The sequence below is a fragment of the Syzygium oleosum genome, unplaced genomic scaffold (genome assembly GCF_021117445.2).
Source record: "Syzygium oleosum isolate NSW1041296 unplaced genomic scaffold, Sole_v2.1 Sole_v2.24, whole genome shotgun sequence".
In the NCBI taxonomy this organism is placed as follows: Eukaryota; Viridiplantae; Streptophyta; class Magnoliopsida; order Myrtales; family Myrtaceae; genus Syzygium; species Syzygium oleosum.
Genome location: NW_026607508.1, coordinates 273,981 through 296,894, shown reverse-complemented (window position 1 = coordinate 296,894; position 22,914 = coordinate 273,981). Strand labels below are relative to the sequence as shown.

Genomic DNA, 22,914 nt, shown 5'->3' with positions numbered 1-22,914 from the left:
TTCGTGGTCCGGCGGAATCACCCGCGATCCACTACTATGACAGTGGCGAACTGATCCCTGACTACCCTTAGATCGGCCAACAGTGGCTCAAAATATCACCTCGGCGATTTCATGGTCGAAATTAAATTCACGATCGAATTTTCTAATAGTCGTACAAATTTAATTCCCTAATTAGCCTTTCCCCAATGGTTAGTATCCCAGGAATGATCAGTTCCGGGCGAGAATTAACTGCGAGTACATTTATAAAACTCAGTATTTTATAAATCCCAAATGGACAAATTTTCGGGATGTCACACGAAGAGTCATCTGGCAGCACAATTAAATGAGGTTGTCCATGGAGAACCTTATATTGTCAAAAGACCTCATTAAGAGGTACTCGGTCTATCAGGCCGAGCTCGCAGAACAATCCACAGAAGCTGTCGATGGAATCCTCAAGTTTGAAGAATTAACTATAAAAGAAATTGAAAAATCAATTGAAGCTCAAGATCCGTTACAAGAAGTCAACCTTGGGCTAGGTGTCCTGGGGCTATCAGTACCTTTGAATGGCTCGTCATGCCATTTCGATTAAAGAACGCAGGGGCAACTTATCAGAGAGCCATGAATTTCGTCTTTCATGACATGATTGGGGACTTTATGGAAGTCTACATCGATGATATTATTGTCAAATCAGACCAGGTATGTCATTTAAATTATTTAGAACAATCTTTTATTAGGATGTAGAAATTTGACCTAAAAATGAATCCATTGAAATGTGCTTTTGGAGTAAGGGCTGCTTAATCAGAGAGGAATTGAAATCGATAAGAATAAAGCTAAGGCCATCTTAGAATTGCCACCCCCCACAACCAAAAAGCAACTTCAGATGATTTTAGGGAAGAAAAATATTTTGCGTCGATTTATTGCTAACTTGTCAAGAAAAATTGAGGTGTTTTCCCCATTGTTGAAGTTGAAAAGTCAAGAAGAGTTTGTATGGAAAGACAAACATCAACATGCTTTTGACCAAGTCAAGCGGTACTTGGTTAATCCGCCAGTATTGATGCCGCCAAGAGCGGGTCAACCATTGAAATTGTACCTGGCCGCTACTGATACTACCATCAGATGTATGCTGGCGCAGGAGAATGGCGAAGGCAAAGAGCAAGCAGTATATTATTTGAGTCGGATGTTGAATGATCCTGAAACAAGATATACTGCGATTGAGAAGCTATGCTTGTCATTGTTTTATGCATGTACGAAATTACGTCATTATATGCTGCCGACCACGGCACATGTAATATTAAAAGCAGACGTGATTAAGTACATGTTGGCTCGGCCTATTGTTAAAGGCCGAATTGCTAAGTGGGCGTTTGTTTTGACCGAAATAAATCTGGTCTATGTACCACTTAAAGCAATAAAAGGACAAGCCATAGCGGATTTCATTACGGAATATCTTGGAGTACGAGATGAAAGCTGTGAGGGATATGTTCACGTGGTCCCATAGCAGTTTTACTTCGATGGATCCAGTACCCCTGGGTCTGCTGGAGCTGGGATCATGATAATATCCCCTCATGGACAGAAAACGAAACTTATGTTCAAAATGGATTTTGAATGTTCCAATAATCAGGCCGAATATGAGGCCTTAATCGTTGGCTTAAACATCTTGGCCAATATGAAAATACGTTTCGTCAAAGTTATACAGAATTCTCAATTAGTGATAAAGCAATTATCTGGGGAATACCAGTGCCTTAATGAGAATATTATATCTTATTATTCACTGGCCAAGGAGTTTCTGAATCACTTTGACGACTTTGAGTTGATCCATATTAAAAGAGAGCATAATGTGGAGGCCAATGATTTGGCACAAATGGCTTCCGGTTATAAAATATCAAAAGAGCTTGTTGGCCATATGATTACTCAGACCAAGGTATTACCATCGATGGATAATAGAGTCATGTTTACACAGTCGACATAAACTCTTGTCGACAACACGACTATTGACAAAATAGTAACCCAAGATTGGAGAACCCCATTTATAGAGTATCTCAATAACCCAATCTCTACTGATAAAAACTTCAAAAGAAAAGCCTTCAATTATTTAATGATTGGAGACGAGTTGTATCGTAAGACTGTGGATGGGCTATTGCTCAAATGTTTAGGACGACAAGAATCTGTGATAGCAATGGCCGAGGTTCACGAAGGCATATGTGGGGCCCATCAATCAACGATAAAAATGAAGTGGTTACTCCGTCGACATGGTTACTTTTGGCCAACTATTACTCAAGACTGCATAAGCTATGCTAAGGGATGTGAAGCTTGTCAAAGATATGGACCCATTCAACATGTTTCTGCAGCCGTAATGAAACCTATTATTAAACCTTGGCCATTCAGAGGCTGGGCTATAGATATAATAGGAAAAATCTACCCCCCCTTCGTCTAGAAAACATAGCTTCATTCTGGTTGCTACCGACTATTTTACCAAGTGGGTTGAAGCGGCCTCGTATAATAATATAACACAAAAGACGGTGAGGGAGTTCATCGAGGAGCGTATTATCCATAGATTTAGCATTCCAGAATCTATAACTACGGACCAAGGCACGGTTTTTACTGGGCAAGAGGTGATTAGTTTCGCCAAGGCTAGAGGCATTAAAATGATTCATTCAACTCCTTATTATGCCTAAGCCAATGGCCAAGCTGAAGCCTCCAACAAAGCCATCATTGCACTAATTAAACGACACCTGGAGAATAATCCCAGAGAGTGGGATGTGTTATTGTCGACTGTATTATGGGCTTATAGAACGTCCAAAAAGACTGCTACCGGAACTAGCCCATATATGCTCACTTATGGACAAGAGGCTGTTCTCCCTGTTGAAGTCACGGTTCAATCCCTACGGGTCAAACTTCAAAATAACTTGGCCAAGGAGGAATATGACGAGTTAATGTTCGCCAACGTCGATGAATTGGGAGAGAATAGAGCGATTGCCCTGGAAAAGCTAATCCTCCAGAAAGATAGAGTTGCCAAAGCATATAATAAACATGTAAAACATAAACAGTTCGAAATTGGCGACCTAGTCTGGAAAACCATTTTGCCAACGAGTTTGGACAGTGAAAAGTTTGGTAAATGGTCACCAACCTGGGAAGGACCATTCATGGTAGCCGAAGCATTTGCCGGAAATGCTTATCGATTAATGGACATCGACGGAATGGAATTTCCCCGTACTATCAACGGCAAATATTTGAAGAAGTATTATCCTACTATGTGGGAGATGCGAGACATGGAGGAAGAAGAGACTGAAAATCTGAGTAAGTCCAATTTCATTCACAAGCCAAAAAAAAAAGGGGACTTTGTTTTGGTTTTTCTTCTTCTTCTTCCTTCCTTCCTTCCTTCCTTTCTTCCTTCCTTCCTTCCGAACCCAGACCTGCCAGCCATCCTCACTCTCCCAGGCCGAGACCGACATGATCTCTAAAACGGGCCACGAAGTGCTGCATCCGCTCTTCTAAGCGCTGATTCGCCACTTCAGCCTGCTCTTTGGCTTCCTCGAGTTTGGGGAGCATCTCATCCAGGTTCGACAGCTGTTTGTTAAGTCCTCGGATAAGTTCAAGGTGGGACTCTGTCACGCCCCGCACCCTCCGGCACGCAACATCCCTCGCAGAGGTCGAATTTGAGCGCGACGTCCCAGGACGCGTCGCCGACCCAAAACCGCAAACAGAGTACAGGGCACATGCGGAAGCAAACTTAAACGCCCATACAAATTTAAACCATATAACCAAGGATAGTCACTCAACAAACAACATGAACAATTACACTTGCATTAATACTGGGAACCATATACAATATTCATTTACAGCCCACGCTCAAAAATCAAAAGCGGGTCAATGGCCACCACTAACAAAAGGGGTAAGTGGTTCGGCGGTCAAGCACTATATCTAGCAAGGGCTCTTCCCAAAACGTATCGGTACGCCTGCCATCCTCAAGGCCGGGGGTCTGAAAAGTTGGTTTTCAACAACAGTGAGAATAAATCTCAGCGAGTAGGTTCCCTAAACCTAAGCTAGGCTAACATGCACCTCCTGACGAGCATTAATCAACACACCAATCAAACTATAATTGACTTAGGCCTTCGGGCCCAAATCCAATACTCACCTTGCCCTGCAAGTTAGGCACTTACAATTCAAGAATAAAACATAGGACCCAATCACAGCACATGCACACATCACTTGGTCACAACGCATGTCATGCTTATGCTCGTGCTCATACGCGTGCTCACGCATCATCAATGCATTTTCGCACGCTTGCACTCCAGCACACTTGCAATTATCGATTCTCCTCCGACCCGCGTTAAATGCATCAGGTCCGACCCGCGTAAAACGCATTAGGTCCATCACTTCGAGATCGATCTCCGGCCCACGTAAAACGCATCAGGCTCATGACACATAACCCGCGTAAACGTATCAGGTTGGTCATCTTCCGGTAATCCGGGCATCGTCCCGCGTAACACGCCTCAGGACGGGTTCACTACCCCGCGTAAAACGCATCAGGGCTTTACGTGATCACTCATTCACAAACACCAATTGTTATCTGAACCCCGCGTAAAACGCATCAGGGCATTTTAGGTGATCACACACTCATGTCATTCGTGCACACTCATATATGCACATGCCATGCCAATGCTCGAGATGCACACCCATGGCCATGAAGTTCACACTTGGGCACTCACGAATTTCACAATGAGCATTCAATTGCACAACGCCACTTATTCAATTCACAACACAATATGCTCAATTCAATGAATCACAAGCCCAATCAATCAATTAATTCAAATCAGCCATGGTACATCATCGGCACACGAAAATCACGCGATTAAGCCATTAAACTTGCACAAGTCTAAGGTCCACCAAGCATATCCTTTCTCGGCTGCATAAGTACTCAATCCTGGCATCACGTAACCAACCACAAACAAAGGCCAATCAGCCAGTCAATCAATTAATGCGATCATTCCCGGTAATTGCACGATTAAACTCCAAATAGATCGCGCCTTGTCCAATTAAACTCCGATATGGACAGCCACTATACCGCTGATTCTAGGCCAATAATAATCTTCAAAATGCCCTATTAAACTCCCCAAAGCATCATTCTAATTAGCCACTACGAAGACCAAATGAGGCGCGCACTAAAATCCATATTTAAAGCCCGAACTTACTCCAAACTTGGACCGCTCCGAACCAATCTGTCCAGCCATCTAACGACACCTCGCGGGGCACTAAATCTCAATTCAATTGTCGCACTAAGCCCGTAAAATAGCCACCAAGACAGCCACCATTCGGTCTCCCAATTTCACCCGCCAAGTCCACAAATCCGTCCAAATCACGGCACCTATGCCTCGCCACATCACAGCACACTATAGTCCACTAAACCTTGATCAAATCGTCACTCTCGGTCACCAAATACACCGCAAAATCAGCCCTTAACAGCCTCCACCATCTAACCCCTAAAATACCCTAATTTAACCCCTAAAACTCGTCTAGAAACGCACGAAAGCCTAACTAGAGTTTAGGGTCGAACTCACCTGGATTTCTAGGCTCCAAATAGGGCTGGGCAAGTGTCAACGGCAGCTGGACAGCAGCGGTCCTGCGCCGGAACAGTAACGGCGGCGGCGGCTCCGGCGAACGGTGCGAGCGGCGGCGACGGTCTAGGCAATTCCACGGCCTAGATGGACACGGCCAGAGAGAGAGAGAGAGGTGGGACGGCTGGACGGCTGGGCGAGGTGGTGGATCCGGGCCGGAATAGTAACGGCGGCGGTGGAGCTCCTCCGGCGAGGTCCTTGAGCGGCCGAGAAGGAGAGGGGGAGCGGGAGAGAGGGAGATGGAGGCTGAGGGGGGGACGGAATGGTGATGGTGGCGACGAACTGGTGGAGGCGACGGCGACCGGAACGGCGGCGTGCGGCGGTCGCGGGCGAGGCAGGACAGGGGAGGAGTCGAGCGAAGAAAAACAGGGGAAGGGAAGAAGATAGGGGGGTCGCGGCAGCAATGGCGCGGCCGGCGGCGGTGTGGCGGCTGGGCGAGCGGCGGCGCAGCTCGGTCGGAACGACGGCGGCGCGAGGCGGTCGGCGAGGTGCGGCCAGGCGGAGGAAGAAGCAGAAGCAGGAGTCGGGGCGAAGAGACGAAGAAGAAGAGGAAGGGAAGAGGAAGAAAAAGAAAAGAAAAGAAAAGAAAAGAAAAGAAAGGAAGAGAGAGGGAGGAGGAAACGTGAGCGGGAATTGGGGGAGGGGATGTTTACGTGCACGGCAGATGTGCGCAGACACGGCAGAGGGAGGAGAGAGAGAGAGAGAGAGAGAGAGAGAGGGGGAATAAATTTAAATGTTCAATCAAATAAATAATGCAATTCAACGACCCATAATTAAAACCGACAACGTTCCGACGGTCCAAATTAGTCCTAGAATATAATAAGGGACAAAGGCCAAGTTAATTAAATCAACTACCACGAGAGAGGTCTACTAGTCCAAATTCGCACCCGGTCAAAAAGTCCCATTTTTCCATTATTCCTAACAATCTCAACGCTGGCCACAACAATATCGACACCGTCCAATTTATTTCGTCCCGAAACTTCCGAAAATCGACTGCCAAGTTCGGGGTCTAAATAACGACCAAATTCGATCGAGTGCGATTCTAGCGAAATCTCTAATTTAAAAATAATAACCGAGAGTGATCAGTTCCCGGGCGAGATTTTACTATAAGCACACTGACAAATTACACGTTTTATAAATCCCAAAAATGGGCCGAAATTCGGAATGTCACAGACTCCACCAGTTCATCCAACTTTTCTGCCAGTCGGCCCAAGGATGTGGAAGCGGAGGTGACAAAGGTTTCACAACGAGAATCCATCGAGAGGTCCATCTCGATTTCATCCTTTTCGGGGCAAGGAACTCCTCGCCTCAGTCTTTTCTCCGCTCCCCGGATCCGATCAACAATCGGCTCTCGGTATTTGTTAAGACGCTCTTGGGAAGAGTGAAGTTGGCCATACACATCATAAAGTGTGTTGTACACCACATCAGCATGCTCGACCTCCTCCTTGATGCTCTCGGACAAACATTCCCTAACGAAATACGCACGGATGGCCTTCTCATTGTCCTGGAACTGGGACACCCCGTGCTCGAAGACGGTCACAAATTCCTTATAGTCAGCGAGGAAATGATGATCGAAGGGCAGGTCGTCGGGTCTCCCCTTGCGAATCAGCTTCTCGACCTTGGCTACCGCCTGGGGCTTGAGGACTAGAACAACGTAGGTTAGGCTCAAGTAGGAGATGATCTCCTTCCATAAGGCCTTGAACTTGCGAGCACTCAAGGTTGGTGATGAAGCATTGGATTCCATCGACGATCGGCACAATAAAAGAAAGAAGATTTCTCTAGAGGATAAGGGGTTAAAATTCAAAGTCAAGTGGTGAAGTCTTGATCACAATAGGCCTACTATTTATAGCCCGCAACTGGAGTCTCGAATCGTCACGAATCGGTACGAGAAAATTGACTGACGTGACGAATATCTCGGTGGGCATGCTCATATCTGATTGATTAGCCCAAGATACATGGATTGGAACATTGCGAGTAGTGGGTATTTATTCCTTGAAGGTTACGAAGCGAGTTCAGGGAAAAACGTGCCGATAATTACTCTTAGCCATTCGATGATTTACACGTGTACCGATGGGATTCAACTACTACTCAGATGGATGTCCATACGACAGCAGAAGTAAATCACACCGATATAAAGTGATTACGCATCATACTGATTCATTAAATGCAAGTACAGAAGATTGTACACAGACGTCTTTTCGAGAGCATAAAGAGAGGGTAGTTCAGTCAATAATACCATACAGGTCATCAAGGCAAGCGCAGACTATGATTATTCAGATAATATTCAAGGAAAAAAGAAACAATTGCTGGAAGAGGACCAGAAAGTGATGGCGAAGCCCAATAACCCACGTTCCAGGTCATAAGATGACATACTAACCTCAAGAGCGATGTCGATTCCAGCAGCTGTCCATAAAAGTCGAGTTTCTTGGTCAGCCTTCAACCGAATAAACCATTCATGAAAATCCTCTTCGTAAGTAGGGAAACCTCGAAATCGAGAAGACCCGGTGGACTACACATCCGTAATAGAAGAATGTTGCAGTGCCAAAGTCTCACTGTGTTTATACGGGAAATGGAATTGGAGATTCACAGGTATATTGAGATGGTCCATGAAACTGGGGCCTAGAGAGAAACAGTTGCATTCATGCTCGACAGCTTTCAGTAAATGAAAAAAGCAATTACCAGCGCGCGGATCGTCTTTAAACTTATCAAAAGCTGCGATGTAATCGCTAGCTGAATATTCAGACTTTTTGGACGCCATAAGAAGCGATGGATCAAGATCGAAAAAGGGTTCAAGAAAGGATTTTTAGGGTTGGAGAAGAAGACGCGACGATGAAACAAGGTTTTTACAAGAATAAAAGACGAAGAAGACGATTTGAAAAGTCACAACTGTTCGGGGAAGATATGAGGTGATGTGTCCAACAGGTATTGGGTGAAGAATTCGTAGGGACTGCTCGAAAGGACGTCAAAGGACAGAAAAGCATGATCATCGCCTAGGGATTCGTACACAGACAAGGTACACCTTTAAAAGAAATAAATTCAAATTTATTCCTTTTAAAAGGGGGCATATGTTGACACCCAAAATTATCCCTGGTGGAAGTGGGCCATTTACAAGTTACAAAAGATATAAAGTACGGCCCACATAGCGAAAATCCAAAAAGGCTGCAAGTCAGGCCTAGAGGCATTAAGAAGACCTAAGATAATTGTCGATAAGTCACGTTATAGAGGTGTCGACAAGTTCAAAATCACGAGCCTTGCACGCGACATCGACAAGTTCAAGATCTTGAGCCTTGCACGTGATGTCGACAAATCCAAAATCACGAGCTTTGCACGTGACGTCGACAAATCCAAGACCACAAGCTTTGCACGTGATGTCGACGAATCCAAGATCACGAGCTTTGCAAATGACGTCGACGAATCCAAGATCACGAGGTTTGCACGGAATCATGGTAATACGTGACCGAAAATTCATTTACACGTGTCAAAAGGTAAAGATATGACCATGGGCGTGAAGATCAAGGAAGAAATAAAGAGACACGTGGAAGAAAATTAGCTACTACGTGATGCCCAAGGAGCGTAAGCAACATCGATAAGTTAGGAAGCGGTTAAAACGCGAAACGTAAGGAAGTGGAAAACGACTTTCAAGGAGAAGTGCGATCAACAGTTATCAAGCTGCTCTATAAATACTCAAGGATTTCCAATGAAGAAAGGACCTTTCGCAAACAACACAACATATCTTTTATCAAGCTTTACTTTTAGCATATTAGGAGTAGTTTTAGCTGTAATTTTCAGATTCTGCGTCTTAGATTCAATTCCGGCAAGAGTCTTTATCAGGTTCAACATTGTTGATTAAATTCCAATGTTGTGCCATTAGTTCAGCGTCGTCGATTAAATTCCGGCGTTGTGCTTGGAATATAGCTGTTGATTAGATTCCAGTCATATTCTCTCAAGTTACGTCATTGATTAGATTCTGGCGTACCGTAAATGGAAATACCGCATATTAGCTGTGTCGTTGATTAGATTCCGACATAGCTTGGTCTCGATATTTGCAAGTTGTCGTTTCATTGATTAGTATTGTCGAGTTTGGTATCATATCGAGTCAGGGTGTAAGATCTAAATTTGGATTAATAAACGCATTTGACATTCTCTGTCCAAGCTTGACTTAAGACCCTGGTCTCCTCTAATAAAATCTGAAACGCAGCGTTCGGTGAAAGATTTTCGACGGAATAAAACCGGCGAAACACTATCCAACTTTCCATTACTGTATCGATATGTCTATAAGCCTAAGAGGTTTCACGAGTAGTAAACATTTTTATCCTCCTTGATCAACGCCTGAGTTCAAATCACCACATTGGCACATTTTCTCTGTGCTACTCCTAGCAACATAAACCTGCATGTCCTCAGTAATTACCCCATGTTGGTGGGTTCGGCCAGAGGGGGGACTATCTCATCTAGTGGAGATTAGTTGGGTACTCAAAAAATTATGGGCTATCACATTGATATAAAGAAAAAACTCTTACATTATTTTGATAATTTCTTTTGTGAGAATGCACATTGATATAAACAGTTTGACCTCACTTTATATTTGTTTGCTTTTCTTAAGCCTCCACTTGCATTTTTTGCTATTGTCATATACAAGCACACACTGGATCCAGCATATACTCCACATCGGTTTATGAGAGAGTGAGAGAGTCTAACCTGGTCAAGTGGGGAAGTATTAGCCATGGTCAACTTTCTACGGACAAGATGGCGAAATGAAGTTAAATCTCCAAATTTTTGCAGAGATTTGCAATCATCCGCCTGAAAAGAATTCAAAAGTGGTGGAAGCTCGGGAATCTCTCGTAATTGATGGCATTTTCTAACATTCAGCTGGCACAAATGATCACGCTTAGTGATGGATGTAGGAAGACTAGTAAAATTGTTCCTCTGCAGATATAACCTTTCCAAGAAGGGAAAATAGGAAAGATTCTCAAGAAACTCTACTTTGGACAAATTACATCCTAAGAGGTCTAAACTGTATAACTTTGGAAGTCCAGTCTTCATGCATGGATCAGCCGAGTCCTCGTACTTTGGAAACCCAATTAAATTGGTGCAAGAGCTAACTTCCAAGTGATGAAGGCTTTGTAGCTTATAAATGCTAGATGGAACATGTTCCAGGTTCTTGCAATTTTGTATGTACATTTGGTTCAAAGAGACAAGATTTTCTATTGATGTAGGAAGTCCTTTAATAGCGGTCGTTTGTAAATAAAGCTCTTTCAAGCCTTCGAGTTTATGTGGAATATCAGGGAATCTTTCAAATTTTGTGCATTTTTCAAGATGGAGACGTCGGAGATTTTTTGACTTCAGCTCATTTGGAAAAACTCTAAGTTCAAGGCACTCCCTTAAATCCAACACCTGTAACTTGTCATGATATGCAATGGACTCATGGGCTTCTACCAAGCTTTTGCAATTATGCATATACAATTCCTCGAGATTTGGAGTAAACGAGAGGTCAGGCATGCAAACCAGCGACTCGCAGTAACTGAAATTCATGTACTTCAAATTTTGGAAGCCCTGCAAAAACAGCAAAACCAGCTTTGATAAACATTCTGAAAGGGAAAAAAGGGGTGTTTTTATGATGATGTTCATTCCTTACATTTAAACCGTCGAATTCCCGTTTGAGAATAGGTTGCTATTGAGGCATATCAGGTGTTGGTCTTTCAAGAGATTATTATATTTTAGGCCATCAATCGTAAATTTTGAGCAATTTGTTTATTTAACGTAGAGGTGATATGTTGCAAAGTCCACAAATAGGCCTATACTAGCTGTTGTACATAGACGGGGAAGTCAAACTCATGAAATGATGGTAATTTAATATCGGATATCATTCACGTTGTCCATGGTTTTATATGTTGATCATTAATAATATCATAATTTATTTGTAGGGGCTTAGTGTGACATCCCGAATTTCGGCCCATTTTTGGGATTTATAAAACGCGTAATTTGTCAGTGTGCTTATAGTAAAATCTCGCCCGGGAACTGATCACTCCCGGTTATCATTTTAAATTAGAGATTTCGCTAGAATCGCACTCGATCAAATTTGGCCGTTATTTAGACCCCAGACTTCGCAGTCGATTTTCGGGAGTGTCGGGACGAAATAAATTGGACGGTGTCGATATGGTCGGGGCCAACGTTGAGATTGTCAGGAATGATGGAAAAAGGGGAGTTTTTGATCAGGTGCAAATTTGGACTAGTAGACCTCCCTCGTTATGATTTGGTCTAATTAATTTGGCCTTTGTCCCTTTTTATGTGCGAGGCTTATTTTGGACCGGTAGACCACTTTCGATTTTTAATTTGGGCCATCGGATCGCGATTAATATTTGAATGAAGTTTAATTTCTTTTATTTCTCTCTCTCTCTCCCTCTCTCTCTCTCTCTCTCTCTCTCTCCTCTGCAAGCCCGTCCCCTCCGGTCACGTTTCCCCTCTCTGCGGACGTCCCTCAACACCACCCCACCTACTCTCTCTCTCTCTCTCTTCTTTTCTTTTCTTTCTTTCTTTTTCCTTTCTTCCTCTGTTCTTCTTCTTCTTCCTCCTTCTTCGCCCGCGACTGGTTCTACTCCGTTCTGCCCAGTCGCCGTCCGCCGCTCGGCCGCCCTCCGCCTCCGCCCGACGCTACTCCACCAGTCGCCGCCGCCAGCAAGCCCGACCACCGTCGCGTTGGACCACCGGCCGCCGCCCCGGCCGTTCCCTTTCTCTCCCTCACGCGCGCGTGACGGCAAGCCGTCGGCTAGCGCCCTCCGCCTCGGCACAGGCGTGCCGCGCCGTCGCCGCCAGCTCGACCGTGCGTCGCGCCGACCGTGGGCCGCCGTTCCCTCTCTCGGCCGGCGGCCTTCCACCCACGGCCATCACTCCCCCTCTCTTTCTCTTGTTTGGCCGTGGGGAGCACCTCACCGGAGGAGCCGCCGCCGCCGCCGGAGCCGTCGCCGGGAACCACCATCCCACGCCTCACCAGCCTCACCAGTCCGTCCTCTCTCTCTCTCCCGACCGCCGCGACCAGCCACCCCTCCGCCTAGACTCGCGCCGTTCGCCGGAACCGCCGCTGCGATTCTTGTTCCAGCGGCGTCGCCGCTGTCCAGCCGCCATTGCCGCGTGTTCGGCACGGTTTGAAGCTTAGGACACCCGGTGAGTTTGACCCTAAACCCTAATTAGGCCAATTTGCATTTCTAGACGGGTTTTAGGGGTTAATTAGGGTAATTAGGGGCTAAATGGTGGCTGCTGTTAGGGGCTGATTTTGTGGCGTTTTTGGTGACCAAGGATGATTATTTGGTCGAGGTTTAGTGACTGGTATAGTGTTGTGATGTGGCGAAGCGTAGGTGTCGGGATTTGGACAAAATGGTGGACTTGGGGAAATGAAATTAATAACCCGTGTTGTGGCTGATCTTGTGGCTATTTTACGGGCTTAGTGTGATAATTTAATTGAGGTTTGGTGGCCCGTATAGTGCTGTGCGGTGGCTGGGCATAGGCGCCTTAATTTGGGCGAAAATGTGAATTTGGCGGGTGCAAATTGAGGACCGAGTGGAGGCCGCTAGGGGCTGATTTTGTGGCCCGTTTGGTGACCGAGAATGATGATTTAATTGAGGTTTAGTGGACTATAGTGTGCTGTGATGTGGCGAGGCATAGGTGCCGTGATTTGGACGGAATTGTGGATTTAGCGGGTGAAATTGGGAGACCGAATGGTGGCTGTCTTGGTGGCTATTTTACGGACTTAGTGCGACAATTTAGTTGAGATTTAGTGACCCGCGAGGTGCCGTGAGATGGCTGGACAGATTGGTTCGGAGCGGTCCAAGTTTGGAGTAAGTTCGGGCTTTAAATATGGATTTTAGTGCGCGCCTCATTTGATCTTTGTGGTGGCTGATTAGAATGATGGTTTGGGGAGTTTAATGGGGCATTTTGAAGATATTTATTGGCCCAGACATTGCGGTATAGTGGCTGGCCACGACAGGATTTGATTTAGGCGAGGCGTGATCAATTTGAAGTTTAATTGTGCAATTACCGGGAATGATCGCATTGATCAATTGACTAGCTAAATGAGCCTTGTTGAGATTAATTTTAGGATGCCATGTTGCTTGTTTAGCGGGACTAAGAATGGAATAGCTTGGCGGGCCTCGAATGCGAGGGTTCTTGTTATCCCGGTTATGTGGATTGTGCATCGATTGTGTGTCAAGTTGATGCCATGGCTGATTTGAATTGATTGTCTGATTGGGCTTGTTGATTTATGAAATTGAATATGCGTGGTGCAAGTGCGCATGATTGCATCGTGATTTGAGTAAGTGGTGCGGTGCAAGTGAATGCCCGAGTGTGAAGTTTATGGCCATGAGTTTGCATCACGAGCATTGGCACGGCATGTGCATTTACAAGTGTGCTCGAGTGACATATGCATTGTGATCACCTAAAATGCCCTGATGCGTTTAACGCGGGGTTCAGATGAAAATTGGTGCTTGTGAATGTGTGATCACAATAAACCCTGATGCGTTTTACGCGGGGTAGTGAACCCGTCCTGAGGCGTTTAACGCGGGACGATGCCCGGATTGCCGGAAGACGGCCAACCTGATGCGTTTACGCGGGTTCGGTCCGTATATGGAGATCGGTGTTGCGCCTGATGCGTTTACGCGGGCTAGAGACACTGGGCCTGATGCGTTTACGCGGGCTAGGAAGTGTTGGATAGTGATAGACCTGATGCGTTTTACGCGGGTCGGACCTGATGCGTTTAACGCGGGTCGGAGGAGAAATTGATAAATGGCAAGTATGCTAGAGTGCAAGCGTGCGAAAATGCATTGATGAGGCTTGAGCACGCGTGTGAGCACGAACATAAGCATGACATGCGTTGTGATCAAATGATGTGTACGTGTGCTGCGATTGGGTCCTATGTTTTATGCTTGAACTGTAAGTGCCTAACCTGCAGGGCAAGGTGAGTGTTGGATTTGGGCCCGAGGGCCTAAGTCAATTATTATTTGCTTGGTGTGTTGATTTAGTACTCGTCAGGAGGTGCACTTTAGCCTAATTTAGGTTTAGGGAATTACTCGCTGAGATTTATTCTCACTGTTGTTGAAACCCAATTTTTCAGACCCCCAGCCTTGAGGATGCCAGGCGTATTGAAATGTTTTGGGAGGAGCCCCGGCTAGATATAGTGTTTGATCGCCGAGCCACGTACCCGCTTTTGACTTTTGAGTGTGGGCTGTATATGAATATTATATATGTTTCCCAATGTCAAAGCAAGGGTATATTTATCCGTGCTGGTTGTTGTATGGCTATCCTTGGTCAGGTGTATTTTAATGTACGGGTGGTTTTAATTACTTCCGCATGTGCTTTAAATCTCTGTGTTGGGTGTTGGGTCGGCGACGCGTCCTGGGACGTCGCACACGAATCGACCTTTGCGAGGGATGTGGCGCGCCGAGGAGTGCGGGGCGTGACATCCCCGTTTGATTTGGTATCAGAGCAAGGTCAGCTCGGTCCAATTAGGTCGAAGCTTGGAGTGATAAGGAGCGGTGACCTTGGGTAGCCAGTAGGGTGACCTCGTGTGCTATGTGTACCTCCTGACTGCTTGTGTTTGATTGAGTGCTTGTTTTAGTTGATCGTAAAGTGCAGGTGCGGCAGGACCCGAGGTAAGTACGCGAATCTCCTTGGGTGAGATGTTGTGCTGTTTGTGTAAGGCCGCATGCTGGTTGCTTGACTGCTGTTGTGTATACCTGCCTAGGACCTTAGACCGGTTTAGCTTGGTTTAGGTCTCTAATTCCTGAATGGAATTATAGCAGGCAAGTGAGTGGTGTGACCCTGTGAGTTTGAGCGGTCGAGGTCGAGGTCGTGTAAGTCCGCAAGCTGGAGTTGCAGAGGATCTCAGAGTGGATGGAATTCTGAAGACACATGAGGAGGTTGGAATTTTAATGGGAATGATGGGAACCAAGATTGAGAGTAAGTTAATGCAGTCAAACAGACGCAATAGCTAGTTGAGCAATTTTCGAAATTGAAACCTCCGCAGTTTGATGGGAAAAGTGACTCCGAGGCTACATCACTTTGGATATAAGGGTTGGAAAAAGGCTTCGCAGTGTTGGGGGATGCTTTGGTATGGGACTTCAATGGGAAGTAATTTTCGGAGAGTGCACAAGAACAGAAAAAGACAGAGTTCCTCCTGGATGTCAGTCGATCAATACGAGGTCAAGTTTGTAAGAATACCTAAGTACGCACCAAGGATGGTCAAGGACCATGTGGATAGGACAAAGAGGTTCAGGGATGGATTGAAATCGGAACTTGGCAATCAGTTAGTGCTCTCGAGTCTTAAGGGATTTCAATGAGCTGTGTGAGAGGACTCGATGGGTGAAATGGATATGAGTGAAATGGCTGCCGTTTCGGGACCATGGTACACGCCGGTTAGGGACAATAGGAACTTGGGAAAAAGGTCTATGACAGAGAATATGAGACTTGTCCCTCCGGTAAGGAAGAACCTTAGAGAGCCAAACTACTACTTCGACGCCGTATGTCGGTCTTATGGAAAGAGACATAAGAATAGTCATTGTCAAGGTATAAGTGAAGCATGTTGTGGATGTGGACAGCAAGGTCATCAAGTAAGAAATTGCTGAACCGATAGATTAGACCACTGATGCAATCACAGTGATCGCAGGTAGGACATTAAGCGAGAGCTGCCCTGAAGATTAATCAGAATCGGCTAAGGACCTAAGGAAAAATATATGTTTTGGCTGAGAAGGAAGCGAAGGATGTGCCGTGAAAGTCGGTATGCGTTACGAGGTGATATCGGGTGCAATAGGAGAGGAATTTGAAGTTATCGCTTGAGTGGTCACAAAAGACTTATAATTAATTTTATGGCGAATAGGCACAATCGGTCTAAGGATTTATGGATTACTGATGATATTCTTGGACGGGTTTGGAAGGATGAGTGTTGCTTAGAAATTTCAGATTTTGTAAAGGACCGATGTGATTCGTTTTTGGGAGACTGTTGGATTGGAATTGGATGGATTGAGCTTGGCCTTGAAGTATAGAAAGATAATGATTTGGTGGCTAACTAGTCGGTTGAGGAACCAAGGCTAAAGGACATAAACGAGATGTGTAATTTTCCCGATGTCTTTCCTTAGGGATTGCTGGGATTGCCACCTGAAAGGGAAGTGGAGTTTGTGGTTGAATTAACCCTAGGGACTGAGCCAATCTCGAAGCCGCTCTATAGGATGTCGCTGTCAGAGTTGAAAGAACTTAAGGTTCAGATGCAAGAATTGCTAGACAAAGGTTTTATCCGACCGAGAGCGTCTCCATGGGGAGCACCAGTTTTATTTGTGAAGAGGAAGGACAGATCGTCAAGGTTGTACATTGGCTACAGACAGCTGAATTAGGTAACCATTAAGAATAAATACCCGTTACTAAGGATTGATGACCTGTTTGATCAGTTACAAGGGGCATTGATGTTTTCTAAGATCGACTTGAGGATTGGTTACCACCAATTGAGGATCAATAAGGAGGACGTGCCGAAGTTGGCATTTAGGACGAGGTATGGGCACTACGAGTTTACAGTGATGCCGTTTGGACTGACGAACGCCCCTGCAGCCTTTATGGACTTAATGAACCGAGTATCCAAGGAATTCTTAGATCAGTTCGTCATTGTCTTCATCGATGATACCCTAGTGTATTCAAAGAGTCCCGAGGAACATGAGGCACACTTGGAAAAAGGTTTTAAGGATGCTAAGAGAGCATGCACTGTATGTTAAGTTTAGCAAGTGCGAATTTTGGCTGAATCAGGTAGCGTTTCTCGGACATATAATTTCCGGAGAAGGAATCTCCGTGGATCCGGCAAAGATTGAAGCAGTGATGGATTGGCCGAGACCGACAATAGTTACTGAGGTGCGAAGCTTCCTAGGACTGACAGGGTATTATCGACGATTTGTGGAAGGATTCTCAGCGATAGCCACTCCATTGATGAGGTTACTTAAGAAGGAGACTAAGTTTGAATGGACCGAAAAGTGCGAAGAGAGTTTTCAGGAGCTGAAGCAGAGGTTGACGATGGTGCCAGTGTTGACGAATCCCTCAGGACCGGGCGGGTATGAGATTTACAGTGACGCTTTGCTCGAAGGATTGGGATGCGTGCTAATGCAACATGGCAGGGTAGTTGCTTATGCATCGCGACAGTTAAGGCCTCATGAGATGAACTACCCGACCCACGACTTGGAACTGGCCGCCATTATTTTCGCGCTTAAGATTTGGAGGCACTACCTGTGTGGAGAAAGGTTCCAGATCTACACGGACCATCAGAGCCTCAAGTACTTATTTTCGCAGAAGGAATTGAATATGAGGCAAAGGCGCTGGATAGAATTGCTGAAGGACTATGATTGCGACATATTGTATCACCCCGGGAAGGCCAACCGGGTAGCGGATGCCTTGAGTCGGAAATCGAGCATCGCGCAATTGTTGGTCAAAGAGTGGATTTTATTGGAGGGATCGCGGCATTCAGAATTTAAGTTCGAGGTAGGACACCTCTCTAGTCTGATGGCGACATTAAGGATTGAACCGGAAGTGCAAGCCAAGATTAAGGCGTTGCAGTCTACGGACCATGAGATTCAGAAGATCCTAGGGATGGATGACACTAAGAGGAAACCGGACTTCTAAGTGTCCGAGGATGGAATTCTTAAGTTTCGAGAACAATTGTGCGTGCCTGATGATTTCGGGACTTAAGGAAGAGATTTTGTCGGAGGCTCACAGGAGCAATTATAGCATTCACCCGGACAGCACTAAGATGTACCAGAATCTCCGACAGCACTACTGGTGGAATGGAATGAAAGTGGACGTGGCCAAACATGTGGCCAAGTGTTTGACGTGCCAATAAGTGAAGGCACATCGTTGTAAACCTGGGGGGGGGGAAATGTTGCAGCCGTTGGGAATCCCATAATGGAAATGGAAGTACATTACAATGGATTTTGTAACGGGACTGCCAAGAAGCCAGAGGGGACACGACTCTATATGGGTGATAGTGGATAGGTTGACCAAGTCAGCGCACTTCCTGGCGGTGCGAAAGGACTTCAAGTTAGAAAGGCTGGCAGAGTTATATGTACGACAAGTTGTTCGTCTTCATGGGGTACCGGTGTCAATCACTTCAGGCCGTGATCCCCGATTTACTGCGAATTTTTGGAAAAGTCTGCAATCGACCATGGGGACTAAGTTGCAATTCAGTACGGCCTATCATCCGTAGACGGATGGCCAGTTTGAGAGGACTATTCAGACTTTGGAAGACATGCTGATAGCATATGAGTTAGATTTTTCAAGACAAGTGGGAAGAACAGTTACATTTGGTGGAATTTGCCTACAATAACAGTTTTCAGCAGAGTGTCAGGATGGCACCGTTTGAGGCACTATATGGCAGGGTGTGCAGAACACCATTGTGTTGGGATGAAGTGGGGGAAAGAAGTATAACGGGTCCAGAGTTTATTCGGCAATCGGTGGAAACAGTAAAGGTTATCCGGGAAAGGTTGAGAACTGCTCAGAGCCGTCAAAAGAACTATGTGGACCGGAGACGTAGGCCTTTGGAGTTTCAAGTAGGGGATCACGTTTCTCTCGAGGTATCGCCGATGAGAGGACTATCTCGGTTTGACAAGAAAGGGAAACTAAGTCCAAGATATGTAGACCCATATGAGATTTTGGAAAGGATTGGATCGTTAGCATACTGCCTAGCCTTACCATCGAAATTGTCACAAATTCATATCATCTTCCACGTGTCGATGTTAAGGAAGTATGAACCAGACCCGACCCATGAGCTGAATCATGAAGTAATGGACGTGGACGACAGGGTGTCGTACGTGGAAAAGGCAGATAGGATCAAAGATAGAATAGAGAGAGTGTTGTGAAACAAGAAATTTCGATAGCCAAGGTAATTTGGAATCACCATGGGATTGAAAGTGCGACGTGGGAAAGTGAGGAGCTGATGCGACACCAGTACCCCCATTTGTTTGGATAACTGGGTTGGATTGTAAATTTCGAGGACGAAATTTTTGTAAGGGGGGAAGAGTTGTGACATCCCGAATTTCGGCCCATTTTTGGGATTTATAAAACGCGTAATTTGTCAGTGTGCTTATAGTAAAATCTCGCCCGGGAACTGATCACTCCCGGTTATCATTTTAAATTAGAGATTTCGCTAGAATCGCACTCGATCAAATTTGGCCGTTATTTAGACCCCAGACTTCGCAGTCGATTTTCGGGAGTGTCGGGACGAAATAAATTGGACGGTGTCGATATGGTCGGGGCCAACGTTGAGATTGTCAGGAATGATGGAAAAAGGGGAGTTTTTGATCAGGTGCAAATTTGGACTAGTAGACCTCCCTCGTTATGATTTGGTCTAATTAATTTGGCCTTTGTCCCTTTTTATGTGCGAGGCTTATTTTGGACCGGTAGACCACTTTCGGTTTTTAATTTGGGCCATCGGATCGCGATTAATATTTGAATGAAGTTTAATTTCTTTTATTTCTCTCTCTCTCTCCCTCTCTCTCTCTCTCTCTCTCTCCCACGCCCGTCCCCCTCGTCCACGTTTCCCTCTCTCGGACGTCCCTCAACACCCACCCCACCTACTCTCTCTCTCTCTCTCTTCTTTTCTTTTCTTTCTTTCTTTTTCCTTTCTTCCTCTGTTCTTCTTCTTCTTCCTCCTTCTTCGCCCGCGACTAGTTCTACTCCGTTCTGCCCAGTCGCCGTCCGCCGCTCGGCCGCCCTCCGCCTCCACCCGACGCTACTCCGCCAGTCGTCGCCGCCAGCAAGCCCGACCACCGTCGCGTTGACCACCAGCCGCCGCCCCGACCGTTCCCTTTCTCTCCCTCACGCGCGCGTGACAGCAAGCCGTCGCTGCTGCCCTCCGCCTCGGCCCGGCGTGCGCGCCGTCGCCGGCCAGCTCGGCCGTGCGTCGCGCCGACCGTGGGCCGCCGTTCCCTTCTCTCGGCCGTGCCTTCCACCCACAGCCATCACTCCCCCTCTTTTCTCTTGTTTGGCCGTGGGAGCACCTCACCGGAGGAGCCGCCGCCGCCCCGGGCCGTCGCCGGAACCACCATCCCACGCCTCACCCGGCCTCACCATCCGTCCTCTCTCTCTCCCCGACCGCCGCGACCAGCCACCCCTCCGCTAGACTCGCGCCGTTCGCCGGAACCGCCGCTGCAGTTACTGTTCCAGCGAGGCGTCGCCGCTGTCCAGCCGCCATTGCCGCGTGTTCGGCACGGTTTGAAGCTTAGGACACCCGGTGAGTTTGACCCTAAACCCTAATTAGGCCAATTTGCATTTCTAGACGGGTTTTAGGGGTTAATTAGGGTAATTAGGGGCTAAATGGTGGCTGCTGTTAGGGGCTGATTTTGTGGCGTTTTTGGTGACCAAGGATGATTATTTGGTCGAGGTTTAGTGACTGGTATAGTGTTGTGATGTGGCGAAGCGTAGGTGTCGGGATTTGGACAAAATGGTGGACTTGGGGAAATGAAATTAATAACCCGTGTTGTGGCTGATCTTGTGGCTATTTTACGGGCTTAGTGTGATAATTTAATTGAGGTTTGGTGGCCCGTATAGTGCTGTGCGGTGGCTGGGCATAGGCGCCTTAATTTGGGCGAAAATGTGAATTTGGCGGGTGCAAATTGAGGACCGAGTGGAGGCCGCTAGGGGCTGATTTTGTGGCCCGTTTGGTGACCGAGAATGATGATTTAATTGAGGTTTAGTGGACTATAGTGTGCTGTGATGTGGCGAGGCATAGGTGCCGTGATTTGGACGGAATTGTGGATTTAGCGGGTGAAATTGGGAGACCGAATGGTGGCTGTCTTGGTGGCTATTTTACGGACTTAGTGCGACAATTTAGTTGAGATTTAGTGACCCGCGAGGTGCCGTGAGATGGCTGGACAGATTGGTTCGGAGCGGTCCAAGTTTGGAGTAAGTTCGGGCTTTAAATATGGATTTTAGTGCGCGCCTCATTTGATCTTTGTGGTGGCTGATTAGAATGATGGTTTGGGGAGTTTAATGGGGCATTTTGAAGATATTTATTGGCCCAGACATTGCGGTATAGTGGCTGGCCACGACAGGATTTGATTTAGGCGAGGCGTGATCAATTTGAAGTTTAATTGTGCAATTACCGGGAATGATCGCATTGATCAATTGACTAGCTAAATGAGCCTTGTTGAGATTGATTTTAGGATGCCATGTTGCTTGTTTAGCGGGACTAAGAATGGAATAGCTTGGCGGGCCTCGAATCCGAGGGTTCTTGTTATCCCGGTTGTGTGGATTGTGCATGGATTGTGTGTCAAGTTGATGCCATGGCTGATTTGAATTGATTGTCTGATTGGGCATGTTGATTTATGAAATTGAATATGCGTGGTGCAAGTGCGCATGATTGCATCGTGATTTGAGTAAGTGGTGAGGTGCAAGTGAATGCCCGAGTGTGAAGTTTATGGCCATGAGTTTGCATCACGAGCATTGGCACGGCATGTGCATTTACAAGTGTGCTCGAGTGACATGTGCATTGTGATCACCTAAAATGCCCTGATGCGTTTAACGCGGGGTTCAGATGAAAATTGGTGCTTGTGAATGTGTGATCACAATAAACCCTGATGCGTTTTACGCGGGGTAGTGAACCCGTCCTGAGGCGTTTAACACGGGACGATGCCCGGATTGCCGGAAGACGGCCAACCTGATGCGTTTACGCGGGTTCGGTCCGTATATGGAGATCGGTGTTGCGCCTGATGCGTTTACGCGGGCTAGAGACACTGGGCCTGATGCGTTTACGCGGGCTAGGAAGTGTTGGATAGTGATAGACCTGATGCGTTTTACGCGGGTCGGACCTGATGCGTTTAACGCGGGTCGGAGGAGAAATTGATAAATGGCAAGTATGCTAGAGTGCAAGCGTGCGAAAATGCATTGATGAGGCGTGAGCACGCGTGTGAGCACGAACATAAGCATGACATGCGTTGTGATCAAATGATGTGTACGTGTGCTGCGATTGGGTCCTATGTTTTATGCTTGAACTGTAAGTACCTAACCTGCAGGGCAAGGTGAGTGTTGGATTTGGGCCCGAGGGCCTAAGTCAATTATTATTTGCTTGGTGTGTTGATTTAGTACTCGTCAGGAGGTGCACTTTAGCCTAATTTAGGTTTAGGGAATTACTCGCTGAGATTTATTCTCACTGTTGTTGAAACCCAATTTTTCAGACCCCCAGCCTTGAGGATGCCAGGCGTATTGAAATGTTTTGGGAGGAGCCCCGGCTAGATATAGTGTTTGATCGCCGAGCCACGTACCCGCTTTTGACTTTTGAGTGTGGGCTGTATATGAATATTATATATGTTTC

The 22,914-nt window shown here is 46.3% G+C and overlaps 2 protein-coding genes and 1 long non-coding RNA gene across 4 annotated transcripts in view; 1 reads left to right on the top strand and 2 right to left on the bottom strand.

Moving 5' to 3' along the window:
• Positions 1-22,914, bottom strand: part of LOC115691156 (tRNA-specific adenosine deaminase TAD2-like) — an 83,920-nt gene that overhangs the window by 22,563 nt on the left and 38,443 nt on the right. The window lies entirely within an intron of this gene.
• LOC130134854 (uncharacterized) overlaps positions 1-22,914 on the top strand; it is a 65,119-nt gene that overhangs the window by 28,501 nt on the left and 13,704 nt on the right. The gene's annotated exons all lie outside the window — the stretch shown is intronic.
• The window catches only part of LOC130134852 (disease resistance protein RUN1-like), a 39,978-nt gene that overhangs the window by 15,121 nt on the left and 1,943 nt on the right, over positions 1-22,914 (bottom strand). Inside the window, exon 3 of the mRNA XM_056302593.1 lies at positions 10,287-11,141. Within this exon, the coding sequence (XP_056158568.1) occupies positions 10,287-11,141 (855 nt within the window). The remainder of the gene's footprint in view (positions 1-10,286; positions 11,142-22,914) is intronic.